The sequence below is a fragment of the Populus euphratica genome, unplaced genomic scaffold (assembly GCF_000495115.2).
Source record: "Populus euphratica unplaced genomic scaffold, PopEup_1.0 scaffold765.1, whole genome shotgun sequence".
Classification (NCBI taxonomy): domain Eukaryota; kingdom Viridiplantae; phylum Streptophyta; class Magnoliopsida; order Malpighiales; family Salicaceae; genus Populus; species Populus euphratica.
The window spans coordinates 27,419-47,187 of record NW_011500635.1 but is presented as its reverse complement, the minus strand read 5'-3'; the positions used below and the strand labels follow the sequence as shown (position 1 = coordinate 47,187).

General features: G+C 30.8%; 1 protein-coding gene across 1 annotated transcript; it reads left to right on the top strand.

Moving 5' to 3' along the window:
* Window positions 1–16,373: 16,373 nt before the first annotated feature.
* On the top strand, window positions 16,374–17,195 carry LOC105115795 (uncharacterized). The gene has a single exon (XM_011012814.1). It carries the CDS (start codon window positions 16,530–16,532, stop codon window positions 16,968–16,970), a length of 441 nt encoding a protein of 146 aa, XP_011011116.1. The 5' UTR covers window positions 16,374–16,529; the 3' UTR covers window positions 16,971–17,195.
* Window positions 17,196–19,769: the final 2,574 nt, after the last annotated feature.

The following is a 19,769-nucleotide window of genomic DNA, read 5'->3' as shown; positions in this document are numbered from 1 at the left end:
CGGCAAGACCGAGGTCGAACCACAGGGAGGTTAATTGTATAAATTATAAATAACAATAATACAACAACAATAACAATAACAACAACAACAATAATAGTAATAACAGCAATAATAATAATAATAATAATAATAATAATAATAATAATAATAATAATAATAATAAGAGTTTATACTATACTTGTTTGACATACCATTAGTGAAACCTCTAACCTTGACATTTGTTATTATCATTGTTTAATCCTTACATTAATATTCCATCTCAAAGTTCTCATCTTTTTCTTCTTCTTCTCCTTCTTTTTCTTTATTATTATTATTATTATTATTATTATTATTATTAGTATTCTACTACTACTATTACTATTATTGTTATTATTATTATCGTTGTTGTTGTTATTATTTTTATTGTTGTTGTATTATTATTATCTATAATTTATATAATTAACCTCCCAGTGGTTTGACCTCGGTCTTGCCGGGTTATTTATTACTTTAACACTCCGGCACTTGGGAGAAGACATTAATCTTTTCGTCATGTCAAGAAGATACCTTTAATTTATAGTAAATGTTCATTTTAAATGCAAGCCTATCACATAAATGAAAGGATTGATTGATGAGTTTAAGAACTGGAATTGAAAAGATAAAGAGATGACCAAACTTAGAAAAGAGATGTTAGTGAAATCCAAACCAGAATACTGTTCAGTAATTGAGTCATATTTAGAGCTGTAGATCTCGGATTTAGATCAACTTTATATGGATCGAAAGGTAAAACATAGGCCTACAACTTTCATATGGAGTCCAAGATTTAAAAAGACCATTTTCAAGTCCAAATTATAGCAACAACAAAGAAGTCTGAATCTATCCTATAGCTCGAACACCGTTAAGTTTTTAGCCCATATCTAGAATTCTAGTGAACTAAATGACCTCTATTTTTTTTCTTGGAAAACTGAGGCAATTTCCTACAACTTTCATGTTTCAAATGCTTTTATTTCTGATATTATCAATGATATTTTGGGTAGATAATTGTAGATAAGGATTGTCACCAAGTCAAAAGTTGGTCACCCACTCATCAATTAGTCATCAAATTAATAGTTCCCAATTTTGGCCTATAAAAGAAGGCATTTGCCATGCATTTAGGCATCTTGGTCTCCAGATCAAGATCATGCTTTTGCTTTCTCTCTTTGTATTTTTGTAATGTTTAAGTTTTATTTTCATTAATATTTTGTTTATACCTTTCAATGTCTCTCCTTTACGTAGTGAACTTTTTTCTTATTTATGTTTTTATTTTATTTATTTATTTTTATTTCTTTCATTATATTTAGTTAAGTTTATTATGTCAAGGTGAAAAGGTTACACTAATGGTGTAAGAATAAGTATAGTGTAAACTTAACATGGACTTTAATGTTTGATACTAACATGCTTTATATTAGTTATCTTGTTCACTCTTTAATAGTTTGCTTGTTAAATGACTAATCTAGATTTATGTTATATAACACTTGGTACAATAAATGCTTGGAACTTTCATAGCCCATACTATATAGTATAATCGACACCTGAGCTATGAAAGAAACTTGATTTGTTGTTAACATAAGTTATAATCATGAATGCCTAACGAGATTTACAAGTATTAACATTAATCGAATAAGATAACTAATGTAATCATGTTAACAATTTATAATCTGATTAGAACCTTCTTTATGTGTGGTTTCCAATTGAATAATAAGAGTTTATACTATACTTGTTTGACATACCATTAGTTGATCCTCTAACCTTGACATTTGTTGTTATCATTCTTTAATCATTACATTAATCTTCCATCTCCAAGTTTTCATCAACTTTTTCTTTATTATTATTATTATTATTATTATTAGTACTGCTGCTGCTGCTACCATTATTATTATTATTGTTGATGTTGTTTTTGTTGTGTTATTATTATCTATAATTTATACAATCAACCTCTTTGTGGTTCGACCTCGATCTTACCGGGTTATTTATTACTTCGACACTCCTGTACTTGGAAGAAAATATTCATCTTTTAGTCATGTCACATGGAAATAAGAATAGTTCTTGAACAAATATATCAGGTGATTCTCCTCCCCTTAGCAATAGTTACTTGATGAACCTCTAACTTCTTCTTAAAATCTTGTAATATCAAGTCAATACAATGGGCAGCACATGATGTCCAATACAACCTTTGTTTTGCCATTAATAGTTGTTCTACTACCTTATACTTTGCAATATTATTGGTGATTACTTGCTCAACATTTTCCTCCTCAATTCTCTCTACAATGACATCCAACATAAATACCTTATTAGCAATCTTGAACATATTAAAAGTATCTACTAATGATAAAAAAAACTTGTCCATTTAAAACTATTAACCAAAAAGTTACAAATACATCTTTTTTATCTATTAATCCATCATATATTATTGAATAACATGTTTTTTTTCCCTATTCTAGCTTGTACTCCTCAATCAAGTTCATTGTTTAATCCACTTCTTGCTTCAAATACTTCTCTCTAGTATCATGGCAAGATGGAGGCTTGAAATATGGTCCATGCTTTACAACCAATTCAAATGTCTTAAGAAACTTAGGGTTTTTTATATAATTAAATGGAATTGCACTAGTGTAGAAAAACATTGCAATTTCTCGATATGCTTTATCTCTAATATCCTTTTGTAGTAATTGATTCAAGGTTGTTTGTGCACTTCCCACCAGCTGCTCTCTGTTTTTATCCATGGAGCTAATTTCTTTCATTTATTATCACCATCTTTTTCAATATATTGACGAGCCTTTTTTTTCTTTTCAATGGCTTCTAGATTTTTCACTAAAACACTTAAAATCATCTGTTTAATATTTTCTTGTACTTGTTAGCATGACTCAACATCCTTATGAGTGTAAGCCAAATGATATTTAAAACAAAAAATACCTCAATTGATAATTTTTTGACAATACCTGCACTAAACTTTTCTAGAATTCTTATCGATATCTATATCATGTTTCCATCCCACATCAAGCCTATTACTAAAATAATTTTTTCTAGATGTCATATAATCAACAATTCAAAAATCAACTCAAATAAGCCTTGTAATCAATCTAAATATCATATGATTCTAATTAAATTTTAGTTAAAAAAGAAGTACCATAACATATGTGACTAAATGAATGAATAGGCTGAAGAAAATGCAAACAAAATAAGATATTGATATAAATAAATTGGCATGTAACTTGGTTTTTTCTATGATAAACAAAGAAAAGTAGACTTGAGTATCATTTCTATTATCAGTTGCTTGGCATTCTAGAGTAGAAGTGCTGGTTTATTAATAATTTCTTCATTCCTAACAAAAAAAAAATCTAAATCCAGACACGTTTTTTCATCTAAGCTAAAACTATAGGTAGGCTAAAATGAGAAAAGACTACGAGGGAAAAAAGATTTAGATGGTTTTTTGTGTTATATATAATAATTCATATAATCTAGAAGCATGCATAAAGAACTCACAAAACTAAAGCAGTAAGTAATAAGATTATATAATAGATAAGAGCTCATATAATCCAAAAAAAAAAGAATGTAAAATATGCATCCATACTGTATTGCAAAAGTGCTGGTTTTGTTGATTAGACAGACCATTAAATTACTAGAAAATGAAAACAATTAATAAAATCAAAATTCATTCCTTGATTTTGTTCTATTTTAATTTCTTATAACACATATCTCTTAAAAGAACAACAGAGTTCTTTAGAAATTTAGAACTCTATTATTCTTGTAAAGCATCTATTATTTCTCCATCTTCAAAGTTTCTAGATTGTGACTCTAATAACTGACCTTAAGTTCTAAAATCAGACGTAGTAGATTTTGTTATTAAGATATATTTGTATGTTAAATGTATACGAATAACATGTACAAGATCACATGGACTAAATGAAACAATTTACTCTCTCTTCTATGTTTAGATGATTAGAAGGGCTTGATGATCAAAACCTAATAGATATCTATCTTAATTTAGTGAATGCAATCAATGATATTGTCCATACTAGCTTACTGATATGACATCAAAGATTAAATTTTCATAAGAAAATCATACAAACAAATTTGATTACAAGTTACAAAGCTATAGATCCATCATCTCTTCAAATATACAATTCAATTTCTTCTGTTAGCTCTTAGGTCAAAGATCTTAAGTTCCTAATTGCCGTTTTTTTTTTAATTCTTTATTAATAGAGTTTTACTTTGAAAGCTCAATTATTGTTCTTAAATCATCCATAAGTCAAAATCTAAAATTAAATTGAAAAAACAAAAAGTTCTCACTAGAGGAGTGGAGGGGTTTGTTTGCCATTAAAATGAGCAAGGGAAGAAATTAAGGAAAACAAAAATTCCTCTTCATTTCTTTAGATGGAGTGGAAATGACAATAAAAAGGTTTGAGATCAACATTTTCATAACAAAATCTAATCTCTTTTAGATAAGTCATTCACTTTTAAATTGTTGTACGTGTTATAAGAAATTAAGATCACTCAATTACTTTAACTCCCACTAATTAGTTTCCCTTGTAGTTATCAACTAAGAAAACTAATAAAAAGGATGTCATCGCCTATCAGTGATCAACATTTTTTAAAGAAGTTTTTCCTATCTCATAGAACAAACTCTTTCAAAAGACAAATCACCACTTTTACTCAAAAACCAGGATAAACATTTTACCAATGTTGGGATAGGTATGGAAACTTGCTTAATACTTGCCCTTGTCATGGTTTTGAAACATGGAGATTGGTTTCACATTTTTATGAAGGGTTAACACCTCTTGCCCTCATCATGGTTTTGAAACATGGAGATTGGTTTCACATTTCTATGAAGGGTTAACACCTAAAGATAGGCAAATGGTTGAATTGATGTGCAATGGAACTTTTGAAGATAAAGACCCTGATGAAGCAATGGAGTACTTAGACTTGTTAGCTGAAAATGCTCAAAATTGGGACACCGCGGGAACTTATGAGGCATCGAGTAAAACTCAACCTTATACATCTAGTGGAGGTATGTACAACCTTAGGGAAGATCATGACCTTCAAGCTAAGTTTGTATCTTTAGCGAAAAAAGTCAAGGTACTAGAATTGAAAAAGAGTGGTCAATTAAAATCTGTTGAAAACATTGTGTGTCAAATATGTGAAACAAATGAACACTCAACCAATAACTGTCCAACCTTGCCTTCTTTTAAGGAATGTCTCCATGAACAAGCCCATGCTTTAAACAATTTTCAAAGGGCCAACCACAACCGATACTCCCAAACATACAATTCTAGTTGGAGGAATCATCTAAATTTCAGTTGGAAGAGTGATAATAAGAATGTATAAACTTCACAACCACCGTTTCAAGCACACCACAATTTTTAAAATTCTCATGGATATGTATGACACGATCAAAGAGTTGATGTCTTATCCCAAGTGCAGGAGTGTCAAAGTAAAATAACCCGGCAAGACCGGGGTCGAACCACAGGGAGGTGAATTATATAAATTACAAATAAAGAAAAAGATTTAAAGAGAATAATAACAGAAAAGGAGTTGAAGAAAGTTTTGGGATGTGATATTGATGTAAGGATTAAACAATAACAAAACATATGTCAAGGTTATAGGATTCACTAATGGTATTTCAAATAAATATAATATAAACTCTTTTTATTACTCAACTAGAAACCACACACAAAGGAGGTTCTAATCGGATGATTTCTCGTTATTAGCTCATTATAAATTACTAACATGATCATATTAATTATCTTATATAAGTAATACCATACTTATAAATATCATCAAGCATTCATGTTGCTAGTTTATGTTAACAACAAATCAAGTTTCTATCATAATAACGATTTCGGCCGAAAACTATGAAAGATCAAGCATTTGATGTACCAAATATTATACAACACAAATCTAAATTAAACGTTTAATAAGCAAGGTATTAAGAATTAGTAAGATAAAACGATAAAACATGTTAATAACAATCTTTCTTGGATATAAACATTTAAAGCTCATGTTGAGTTTATATTATACCTATTCTAACACCATTAGAGAAACCTTTTCACCTTGACATAATTAACTTAGCTAAACATTAAGAAGGAGAAAAACACAAATAAACAATATAAGAACATAAACATAATATAAGCTAACTAAGTATAAGAAAGGAAATGAAAGAGCATAAACAAGAGATTACTATAGCATAAAAGAAAACTTGAACATTACAAAGATGTAGAGAGAAAGCAAGAAGATAACTTTGATCTGAAAATTAATATGACTAAATACATGGACAATGCCTCCTTTTATAGGCTAAGTTTCAGAACTATTGATTGATTGAAGAATTGGTGGGCATCCATTGATTTGGTGGCTGGTTTTTGACATTAATGGCTGCTGGTTTTTTGATATTGTGGGCTGATTTTTGATATTGTTGGCTGGCCAAAACATCATTGCTCACATCAGAATTATAGCCAACTGAATTGTGGAATCTGTGGGCAATTGTCTCAGCTTTCCATAAAAAAAAACCAGAGCTCATTTGGACTTCTAGAACTCAAGATATGAGCCAAAAACCGAATAGTGCTTGAGCTGCAGGACAGCTTCCGACGTCTTCGTTGTTGCTAAGATTTGGGCTTGAAAACGGCAGAACTGAGTCTTTGACTTCATATGAAAGTTGTAGGTCTATGTCTTACCTTTCCATCGATATAAAATGGACCTAAATCTGATATCTACAGCTCCAGATATGATCAAATTACTGAACGGTGTTCGAGTTTGGAATGCACCAGCAACACTTTGCTAAGTTTGGCCTTCTTTTTATCCTTTCAATTTCAATCCTTAAACTCATCAATCAATCCTTTTATTTATGTGATAGACCTGCATTTATGATGAACATTTACCATGAATTAAAGGTATATTATATTTTTAGACTTGCTAATATAAAACATGCTTTTGTTAGGGAATTTAATGATACTTTAGGTGCAATATGATGACATAAATCCTTAATGAGAATGCACTTTTAAGTACTAATCACACCCCCCAACCAGCTTATTACTAGTCCCTAGTAATCAAAGCATTAAAAATAGAAAAATAATTTGCAAATACCACAAAGCAAGGCATTCATCATTTAACTTCTATTAATCCATCCAGATAAACAAACTCTTATTAAATTTATATATCTGCTTAATACCTTTTAAACAAGATATTAGTAAACCTTCTTTTGGTGCTACCTGAAACAAGAAAATTAACAATATTAGCAAACCAAGGCATTGTAGTGACAGAAAGTAAAGATTCATCAGGAAAGTAGTCATCGATTGGTGTGATGTCAGATTTCGAATCAGTTGCCAATCTTGACAAATGATCCGCGACAACATTTTCGGTGCCTTTCTTATCCTTGATTGTGATATCGAATTCTTGAAGTAACAAAATCCACCGCACCAATCTAGCTTTAGAATCCTTCTTGGAAAGAAGATATTTCAACGCTGCATGATCGCTAAAAACAATAACAGGTGAGCCAACAAGATAAGATCTGAATTTTTCACACGCAAATACTACAGCAAGTAATTCTTTTTCAGTGGTTGTGTAATTTATTTGAGCACTATTTAAAGTTTTACTTGCATAGTAAATGACATAGGGTTTCTTATCTTTTCTTTGTCCTAAAACAGCACCCACGGCATAATCACTAGCATCACACATTATTTCAAAAGGTAATGACCAATCAGGAGGTTGAATAACAGGAGCAGATGTAAGCAGGTTTTTAAGTTTAACAAAGGCTTCTTCACAATATTCAGTCCATTCAAAAACATTATCCTTTGTTAGAAGGTTACACAATGGCTTAGATATTATACTAAAATCTTTGATAAACCTTCTATAAAAACCAGCATGTCCTAAAAATGATCTAACATTTTTAACAGATTTTGGTGTTGGCAAGTTGGCAATTAACTCAATTTTAGATTTATCAACCTCAATTCCTATTGATGAAACAATGTGACCAAGTACAATGCCGTTTGTTACCATAAAATGACATTTTTCCCAATTCAACACAAGATTCTTCTCTTCACACCTGTTCAAAACCTTTTCCAAATTAGTTAAACAATTATCAAATGAATCACCAAAAACAGAAAAATCATCCATAAATATCTCAAGAAAACGTTCAACCATATCACTGAATATGCTAAGCATGCATCTTTGAAACGTGGCTGGTGCATTACATAATCCAAAAGGCATCCTTCGGTATGCAAATGTACCAAATGGACATGTGAAAGTAGTTTTCTCTTGATCTTCAAATGCAATTTCAATTTGGTTGTAACCTGAATAACCATCTAGAAAACAATAAAATTCATGACCTGCAACTCTTTCTAGAATTTGATCCATGAAAGGTAAAGGAAAGTGATCTTTTCTAGTCATTGAATTGAGTTTCCTATAGTCAATGCACATGCGCCAACCAGTAATAGTCCTCGTTGGAATTAACTCATTTTTCTCATTTGTTATCACAGTAACTCCAGACTTTTTAGGTACAACTTGGGTAGGACTTACCCATTTGCTATCAGAAATAGGATAAATGATTCCATTATCTAGAAGTTTAATGACTTCATTCCTCACTACTTCTTTCATATTAGGATTAAGCCTTCGTTGCATTTCTCTAGAGGGTTTAGCATTTTCCTCCAAATAAATCTTGTGTGTGCAAATCAAAGGACTAATTCCTTTTATGTCAGCTATGGTCCATCCTAATGCATTTTTGTGCATTTTCAGAGTTTGTAATAACTTACCTTCTTGATGAACATTAAGTTTGGAAGAAATTATTACCGGAAAAGTTTCATTTTCTCCCAAAAATGAGTATTTGAGATTACATGGTAATGGCTTCAAATCGGGTTTTGGTGGTTGAACACTTGAAGGTATGGACCCAATTGATCGTGGTGGCAATTCCTCAATTTTTGGTCTCCAAATATTTGCCTTTGATTCTTCCTGAAAACAAACCATTTGCAAATCTTCAGATTCATTAAACTCAATTTCATTGGAAGAATTTTCAAATTGATCGTAAATTATTTTTTCAATAAAATCTACTTCCTGTAAATCATTATCATCTCCAGGTTGCTTGCAAATGTTAAAAACATTCATTTTTAATGTCATGTTTCCAAAAGATAACTTCATCACTCCATTCCTACAATTAATCAATGCATTAGAAGTTGCAAGAAATGGACGTCCTAAAATAACAGGAATTGAATTGCATGCTTCAACAGGTTGTGTATCCAAGACAATAAAATCCACAGGAAAGATGAATTTATCAACTTGTACTAACACATCTTCAACTATTCCTCTAGGCATTTTTATAGATCTATCAGCAAGTAAAAGAGTAACAGAAGTAGGTTTTAACTCACCGAGATTTAGACTTTGAAAAACCGAATATGGAAGTAAATTCACACTAGCTCCAAGATCAAGTAAAGCTCTGTCAATTTTATGTTCTCCAATAAAGCAAGAAATTGTAGGACAACCAGGGTCTTTATATTTCAAAGCATTATTGTTCTGAAGAATGGCACTTACTTGTTCGGCTAAGAAGGCTTTCTTTTTCACATTCAATTTTCTCTTTACAGTGCATAGATCTTTCAAAAATTTAGCATAAGATGGTACCTGTTTAATAGCATCTAGCAAAGGTATATTAATCCTTACCTGTTTGAAAGTTTCAAAGATTTCAGAATTGTGATTGACTTTCCTTTGTTTGGTCATGGCATGAGGAAATGGAAGTGCTGGTGGGGAATCAGTCTCTTCCTTGCAATGATCAGGTTCAACCATTTCCTTACCCTTGGAGACTAACTCATCTTCTTTCTCACAAGGTTCAAGAATAGGTTTTTTAATAACCTTACCACTGCGGAGAGTAGTGACTGATTTGACTTGATCCAGATGTTGGCTTCCAGAACTGCTTGTACTTGAATTGTATTGCCCTTTGGGATTTTGCTGGGGTTGAGATGGAAACTTACCTTTCTCCTGAAAACTGAGAGCAGATGTGAACTTTGCAAGAGTATCTTTCAAATCAGCCATGGTTTGAGCATTTTGAGTGTTGATTGTCTCTTGCTTTTCAATGAATGCATGTAATGTTTCCTCAAGATTTCTTCTAGGAGGGGGAATATAAGGAGGTGCATATCCATGAGAATTTTGAAAATTATGTTGTGTTTGAAATGGTGGGTGTGAAGTTTGTGCATTATTGTTACCACTCTTCCAACTGAAATTTGGGTGATTTCTCCAACCAGGGTTGTACGTTTGTGAGTACGGGTTATGACTTGGTCTTTGGAAACTATTTAAAGCATTGGCTTGTTCATGGAGACATTCCTTAAAAGAAGGCAACGTGGGACAATCATTGGTTGAGTGTTCATTGGTTTCACAAATTTGACACACAATTTCTTGAACAGATTTTAATTGACCACTCTTTTTTAATTCTAGTGCCTCAACTTTTCTAGCTAAAGATGCAAATTTGGCTTGGAGGTCATGATCTTCCCTAAGGCTATACATGCCTCCATTAGATGTATGAGGTTGAGTTTTACCTGGTGCCTCACAAGTACCTGTGGTGTCCCAATTTTGAGCATTTTCAGCTAGCAACTCTAGGTACTCCATTGCTTCATTAGGGTCTTTATTTTCAAAAGTTCCATTGCACATCAATTCCACCATTTGCCTATCTTTAGGTGTTAACCCTTCATAAAATTGTGAAACCAATCTCCATGTTTCAAAACCATGATGAGGACAGGTATTAAGCAAGTCTTTATATCTATCCCAACATTTATAAAATGTTTCTCCTGGTTTTTGAGTAAAAGTGGTGATTTGTCTTTTGAAAGAGTTTGTTCTATGAGAAGGGAAAAATTTCTTTAAAAACTGTTGTTGCATTTCATCCCAAGCATGAATGGATCCTGACCTAATATTTTGTAGCCATGTTTTAGCTTTATCTTTTAACGAAAAAGGAAAAAGCTTTAATCTGATGGTGTTCATGCTACAATTTAAGTCATTATAAGTGTTACAAACTTCTTCAAATTCTCTTAAGTGCAAGTATGGATTTTCTAATTCTAAGCCATGAAAAGTGGGTAAAAGTTGAATAATACCTGGCTTAAAATTAAAATGAGATGCATCAGGAGGAAAAACAATACATGATGGTGCACTTGTTCTTGTTGGATTCATATGATCTCTAAGTGTTCTAACACGATTATTCTCATTATTCTCATTATGAATTGATTGGTTATCTTCTTCGGCCATGTTTTCTAAAGAAAATGATGATTTTCTAGAAAGTCTACCACTTAATGTACGTGTCCAAACTCTCATGCAAATACAAAAGAAAAGAAAAGAAAAAAGAAAAAGAAAAAGAAAAAGAAACAACAATTAGAAAAACAAATAAAAGTGAAAATAAAATAAAATAAAATATTTAATTTATACAATAACTTACCTCCCCGGCAACGGCGCCAAAAACTTGACACGATCAAAGAGTTGATGTCTTATCCCAAGTGCAGGAGTGTCAAAGTAAAATAACCCGGCAAGACCGGGGTCGAACCACAGGGAGGTGAATTATATAAATTACAAATAAAGAAAAAGATTTAAAGAGAATAATAACAGAAAAGGAGTTGAAGAAAGTTTTGGGATGTGATATTGATGTAAGGATTAAACAATAACAAAACATATGTCAAGGTTATAGGATTCACTAATGGTATTTCAAATAAATATAATATAAACTCTTTTTATTACTCAACTAGAAACCACACACAAAGGAGGTTCTAATCGGATGATTTCTCGTTATTAGCTCATTATAAATTACTAACATGATCATATTAATTATCTTATATAAGTAATACCATACTTATAAATATCATCAAGCATTCATGTTGCTAGTTTATGTTAACAACAAATCAAGTTTCTATCATAATAACGATTTCGGCCGAAAACTATGAAAGATCAAGCATTTGATGTACCAAATATTATACAACACAAATCTAAATTAAACATTTAATAAGCAAGGTATTAAGAATTAGTAAGATAAAAAGATAAAACATGTTAATAACAATCTTTCTTGGATATAAACATTTAAAGCTCATGTTGAGTTTATATTATACCTATTCTAACACCATTAGAGAAACCTTTTCACCTTGACATAATTAACTTAGCTAAACATTAAGAAGGAGAAAAACACAAATAAACAATATAAGAACATAAACATAATATAAGCTAACTAAGTATAGGAAAGGAAATGAAAGAGCATAAACAAGAGATTACTATAGCATAAAAGAAAACTTGAACATTACAAAGATGTAGAGAGAAAGCAAGAAGATAACTTTGATCTGAAAATTAATATGACTAAATACATGGACAATGCCTCCTTTTATAGGCTAAGTTTCAGAACTATTGATTGATTGAAGAATTGGTGGGCATCCATTGATTTGGTGGCTGGTTTTTGACATTAATGGCTGCTGGTTTTTTGATATTGTGGGCTGATTTTTGATATTGTTGGCTGGCCAAAACGTCATTGCTCACATCAGAATTATAGCCAACTGAATTGTGGAATCTGTGGGCAATTGTCTCAGCTTTCCATAAAAAAAAACCAGAGCTCATTTGGACTTCTAGAACTCAAGATATGAGCCAAAAACCGAATAGTGCTTGAGCTGCAGGACAGCTTCCGACGTCTTCGTTGTTGCTAAGATTTGGGCTTGAAAACGGCAGAACTGAGTCTTTGACTTCATATGAAAGTTGTAGGTCTATGTCTTACCTTTCCATCGATATAAAATGGACCTAAATCTGATATCTACAGCTCCAGATATGATCAAATTACTGAACGGTGTTCGAGTTTGGAATGCACCAGCAACACTTTGCTAAGTTTGGCCTTCTTTTTATCCTTTCAATTTCAATCCTTAAACTCATCAATCAATCCTTTTATTTATGTGATAGACCTGCATTTAGGATGGACATTTACCATGAATTAAAGGTATATTATATTTTTAGACTTGCTAATATAAAACATGCTTTTGTTAGGGAATTTAATGATACTTTAGGTGCAATATGATGACATAAATCCTTAATGAGAATGCATTTTTAAGTACTAATCATATATATATTTCTTATAAACTTGTAAAATTAGATTTAAAATCATGATTTTACATGATTTAAATCAATTTTAATGATTTAATATGATTTTATTACTATTTGAGTTTTTAAATTAATTTAACATGATAAATATTTATTGACATGTAAAATCATGTTTAAAATCATGATTTTACATGATTTCAACTAATTTCAATAATTTAATATGATTTTATTAATTTTTCAAGTTTTTAAGTTGATTTACACGATTTCACTTAGTTACGGATGATTTTTGTTACATTAAAATAAATCGAGGAGATAGCCACTTTCCAGTGTATCCTCGCTTAAATAGCCCACTCCAACCCTTTGTTAAACAAAAATATTGAACCAAGAGCATGTTGATATATATATATATATATATATATGTTGAGTTTAAAGTTAAAATTTTTCAATTCTTGGATGATGCTTGATTATATGTGCTCAAAGATTTCTACAAAAGACAGGCAGGTTTCTTAGGATAGCGTGATCAACTGGTAATAAAGTATTGTAGTTACAAAATAAATTAAAGGAGCTGGTATATATTTCACAGTGATATAATTTTTTTTTCTTTTATTTGGTTTATGTAGTATTAAGAGTTTATGTTTGAAGACCTAAACTTTATTTTTCTTTTATTTCAGTTATTGTTAGTTGAGAGAAGAGTGATAAAGTCACCAGAAAAGAAAAGAAAAATAAACTTTGGGTGGGCCAAATTCCTATAACAAAAAAAAAGTAATTTTAATGTTAATAGAATGTCTTAGAGAGATTACTTCGATAAAGGTGGTCCTAATATTTAATCATGATAAAAAAATAGATGAAAACCTATTTTTTTTTTATTCATATTGATCTAGAGTTTTTAGTTTAATTAAAGAGTGTTTTGGATTTATAAATAATTATATATTGTAATGTCTTTAGATGAAAATATATTAAAAATTAAATTTATAAAATTTATAAAATTAAATCTGAATTTCTCAGTTAAAATTTATTCTCTAATTATTAAAAAAAACCATACATACCTTATTTTTTTAAGGCAAGGTGTATGTTGGCCTGTTTTTCCAGATCTAGGTGTGCCTATACTTTGTTTAATAGCCTTTCATTTTTTTATTTTAAAATAAAAATCATTCTAAATATAATTATTAAAATAATATTTAAAAAATCATTCCATGAAATAAGATTAAAATTCTTTTAACAATTACTTTATGAGTAATTATATACAAACGTATCATATAGAATTTTTTTTTTTTAAAGAAAAAACTCTTTTCATGAGTGATGGTGTTTTTCGTTTTCATATCACATCATGTTTTTATTTTAAAAATAATGATTCTTATATAATTTTGTTTTTGTCAAAACAAAAGGAAATATATTAATAAAGGAAGTTTTGGTTAAATAAACATTTTTTTATCCCTAATTCAAATCATTGGAAGTTTTTACAAATATTTGTTTTAATTATCTTTAGCTTTTATTAAAAAAACCTTATTATTAATAAAAAAAACATGTTTTTATTAAAAACAAATACATGAATAAATAAAGGAATTCTGACTATATATATATATATATTTTAATTTAAATTATTAACTGTCCCATAAATATTTATTTTAATCATCATGAAAGTAAATAAACTAGATTCAGGGCACAATTTAACTTCATGAGTAATCTATTACTCATAATGGTGAGAAAAAGATAAGGTGAAATTGAAATAAATCCAACAAAAACTATTAATAAAATGTTAGCCAAACTTATGAATACAAAAATAATCATAATAACTTACTATTTTTTTTTTCTAGATCATAAGCCTTCATCCCAAAGTCTAAAAATCCTCAAATGATTCTCATACTCTTCCCCCATTTCAGTAACTTTAATTTTAGTAAATGTTTTTTCTTATTTTAATCACTCCACGATCAACGTTACGAAAAATAGGCCCCCGATGTGATGGAGGCTTTTCATTCCTCATAAATAAGTTGACTTTAGTCCCCACATGCCAAATGTTTTCCCACACCTGTTATCATACGACAAATAATACTTAAAATTGGTCCTAAATTTTGAAATTCTTCTAAAATTATGTTTATTGCAAAATATTACAAATTTCTTTTGGCCAACATCACCCCGTTGTAACAATTTCTTAATAAAAATATTGATCCAATTCTTAGAAATGGTTTGAAAAAAATATTTAGATTTTAAATTTTTCTTTATAAATAATTTAAATTATCCACCGATAAATTTTATAATTAACCTATTTAAATTAGAGAGGTGCAAATTACTATAGCAATCTCTTTTTAATACTTTTTTTCCTTCATTTTCAAAATCAAAGGTGAAATTGAGAATTTATAATTCTTTGAAGTTTGCATAGGCAAAAACCTACTAAGAAAAATGTAAAACTTCTTCTCTTATTAAAGGACTTGTTTGCATAATTATAAGAGCTTAGGACCAAAGTGTACTAATGCGTTTGTGCCAAAAGAATCTGTCAGAAGTGTGTATCAGGGCATCATTTCCCTAAATTAGATCATTACTCCAATCATAGAAAAGAAGATCTGGCTCCAGAATCCATTTGTCAAAAAGAAACGAATAAAGATGACAATCAACGGAGTGCGATCTATCATGTGTGTGTGACTGGGAAAAAACAGTGCCAGATGTGTCGCATTTCCCAGTTTCAAACTTCGAAATCTGTGTTTCCAAAGTTGCTGCTAGCCTGCAGCTTGGACCGAAGACCGAACGAACTCTCCACGCAAGAACTTTCGACAGTGTCCCACAATTTCTTTACCCTTTCCAAAATAAGTTCTATCACTTCGCAGCAAAAACCTGGTGATGGCTGCATCTATTTGTTGATTTAATCTTATATCATGAAGAGCATCTTTTCATTTCATCTATGTGTTATTTCGTTCCACTTCTCTTTCAAGAATCAATCAGGCAATTTCCCTTTAAAAAGAAGTGCTGCTGTGACATCAGAGCCCTACATGTATGAAAATGGTGCGCAAAGGCCAATACATGGATGCTTGGATCAACTTCGGACGGGGTAATGGATGGCTAGGGAACAAAAACCTTCGTAATTATCTCAATGATTACTCGAGCAATGTCAAGCACTAATAATAGAAGTTGCTGCTTTACATGTGTCTTTGAGAATCTTGTGTATCTTAAGACTACCAAATCTTTCTTTCTCTAGTTACAAAGCAAGTGGTGCCAAAAGCACCTTCTTCGCCGTAAAGAACACAGAATATCTTTATAGTATTGTCTCTTTATTAAAGAACGTTCTTTAATTTCTTTATTGAACCTGAAGGGGGATAAAAGAAAATCACTAATACATATTTGAAACCCAATAATACGTAACCCCTTTCATAGGCAATGCCATTGCTTGCCCCGTGAGTTTACCTTAGTCTTCCTTGATTAGTCTGCACTCAAAGAACAAGAGAGGCAGAGAGGTGGTAATTATAAGCTTAACCCAATTATTTTTCTATCATCAACCAAGAAAAATGTCTACACAGCAGCCTCAACAGCAGCAGCAGCAGCAGCAGCCTGTTGTCCTTTACCCAAACACTGTCGCCAGGCAGACCCCATCTTCCCACTCAAATGGGTCATTTGGAACCGTTTTTATAGTCCTGGCAGTGATTGTTGTTATATCAGCTATTGCTTGCTGTCTTGGCAGGATTTGCAACAAGCGTCTAAACAAGCAGAAAGTCAATAACAACAAGACCAGTCTGCAGCACAGCCAACACAATCCCACCTTTCGTCCCAAGGATAGGGAAAGCGATCTTGAATTTGGGTTTGACAAGGGATTTCCAACACCCAGGAATGCTAACATGAAAGGATCAGACCCCAGAGGCCACAAGCCCTTCGGAAATGGTCATTTCAGTGGTAGAGGTGAAACAAACACTTCTGCTGGTGATCATGGCGAACCCAATGCTGCTCCATGAATGAGTTAATTTCTTTGGTATATTCACCTACCTCGGCCTACTTGGCTGGTGCCGTTTCTATCAAAATCTGTTTCCTCTAATTTCCATTGCAGCTAGTTTGAAATACTATGTAATTATTAGTTGAAACAATTGCATTGGCTTTTATCATTTTAATATACAGTGATTAAGCTCACTGGAGGGATATTCCTGTCAACATCTTTACTTCAACTCTTTCAACCATTCATTCAATCCTTGTGTATTATAATTTTTAGCCAACTAACTAGTTAATCCCTTTAGTTAAAAAAACTCAATATTCAATCTCTGTATTTTTATATCTGTTTGCGTTGTTATTCCTTCTCTCAATTTATTTCTAATCAATTTTTTCAATATCCATAATGAACATTAAAAAAATAATTTAAAAAGAATCATCAACAAAATATTGACAGTCAACTTTAGTATTATGTTCATTACCAAAGCTCAAATTACAAAATTATAAAAAATACAAGGACTAAGAATTATTATTCCCCCACCTCACACAACTTGATCTGGGGACTAAATTATAAATTCCAAACTCAAAATGACTATCTCACAAGCCAAAAGGACTAGATAATTATTTATTGTTAGTCCAGCCCCGACACGTGTATGAGATTCTATTTTATTAATTGTCCATAGTTTAGTTGAGTAACTATGTTTATATAATAATTTTTGATGAATTCATGAAAAAAACCTCTCACAAAAATTGTTTAATGGCTTGATTATGAATGTATAGCCTTCTTTGTATTTTTTTTAAAAAATCACTTGATACATAATAAATTTTTTAGTATTTAAATTAATAAATACATAAAAATAATAATATATGAGAAAATATATAATGAAGTTGAAATATCCTGAAATATAATAATATATGAGAAAATATATAATGAAGTTGAAATATCCTGAAATAATATATATATATATATATATCAATTTTAAGTTATATATTATTATTGAATTTAATTTTTGAACACAAATCTAAAGAGCTTATGATTAGTACGTAAAAGTGCATTTTTATCATGGTTTTATATCATCATTTTGCACTTGAAGTATCAATAACTCCTTAACTAAAACATGTTTTATAATAATATATCTAATAATATAAGATACCTTTAATTTGTGGTAAATGTTCATTTTAAATGCAGGCCTATCACATAAATGAAAGGATTGATTGATGACTTTAAGAACTTAAATTGCAAGGGCAAAGAGATGACCAAATTTAGAAAAGAGATGTCGGTGCAATCCAAACCGGAACACTATTTGGTAATTGGGTCATATCTAAAGCTACAGATCTCAAATTTAGGTCTACTTTATATGCATGGAAAAGTAAGACATAGGCCTACAACTTTCATATGGAGCCCAAGATCTAAAAAGGCCATTTTCAAGTCCAAATTATTACAACAACAAAGAAGCCCGAAGCTGTCCTCCAGCCCGAACACTGTTCAATATTTTGGCCATATCTGGAGTTCTAGAAGTCCAAATGAGCTGAATTGTTTACACAAGATAGCTGAGATAATTGTCTACAACTTTCATGTTTTTGAGTGGCTCCAATTTTGACGTTAACAATGATGTTTTGGGTAGACAAGAGAAGATAAGGATTGTCACCAAGTCAAGAGTTGGCCACCCACTTATCAATTAGTCATCAAATCAATAGTTCCCAATTTTGGCCTATAAAAGGAGGCATTTGCCATGCATTTAGGCATCTTGGTTTCCAGATCAAGATCATGCTCTTCCTTTCTCTCTTTGTATTTTTTGTAATGTTTATGCTTTGCTTTCATTAATATCAATTTATGCCTTTCATTTCCTTTCCTTTACTTAGTTAACTCTTATCTTATTTATGTTCTTATTTTATTTATTTATTTTTCTTTCTTTTATTATGTCTAGCTAAGTTTATTATGTTAAGGTGAAAAGGTTACACTAATGGTGTAAGAATAAGTATAGTGTAAACTCAATATGGACTTTAATGTTTGATACTAACATGTTTTATATTTGTTATCTTGTTCACTCTTTAATACTTTGCTTGTTAAATGACTAATCTCGATTTATGTTGTATAACACTTGGTACAACAAATGCTTGGCACTTTCATAGCCCATACTGTATAGTATAACCGACACCTGAGCTATGAAAAGAACTTGATTTGTTGTTAACATAAGTTATAATCATGAATGCTTGACGAGATTTACAAGTATTAGCATTAATTGAATAAGATTACTAATGTAATCATGTTAACAATCTATAATCTGATTAGAACCTCCTTTGTATGTGGTTTCCAATTGACTAATAAGAGTTTATACTATACTTGTTTGACATACCATTAGTGGAACCTCTAACCTTGACATTTGCTATTATTATTGTTTAATCCTTACATTAATTTTCCATCTCCAAGTTCTCATCATCTTCTTCTACTTCTCTTTCTTTATTATTATTATTATTATTATTATTATTATTATTATTATTATTATTATTGTTGTTGTTGTTGTTGTTGTTGTTGTTGTTGTTGTTGTTGTTATTGTTATTGTTATTACTATTATTATTGTTGTTGTTGTACTATTGTCGTTTATAATTTGTACAACTAACCTCCCTGTGGTTCGACCCTGGTCTTGCCGGGTTATTTATTACTTCGATACTCTTGCACTTGGGAGAAGACAACAATCTTTTCGTCGTGTCAAGTTTTTGGCGTCGAAGATAGGCAAATGGTTGAATTGATGTGCAATGGAACTTTTGAAGATAAAGACCCCGATGAAGCAATGGAGTACTTAGACTTATTAGCTGAAAATGCTCAAAAT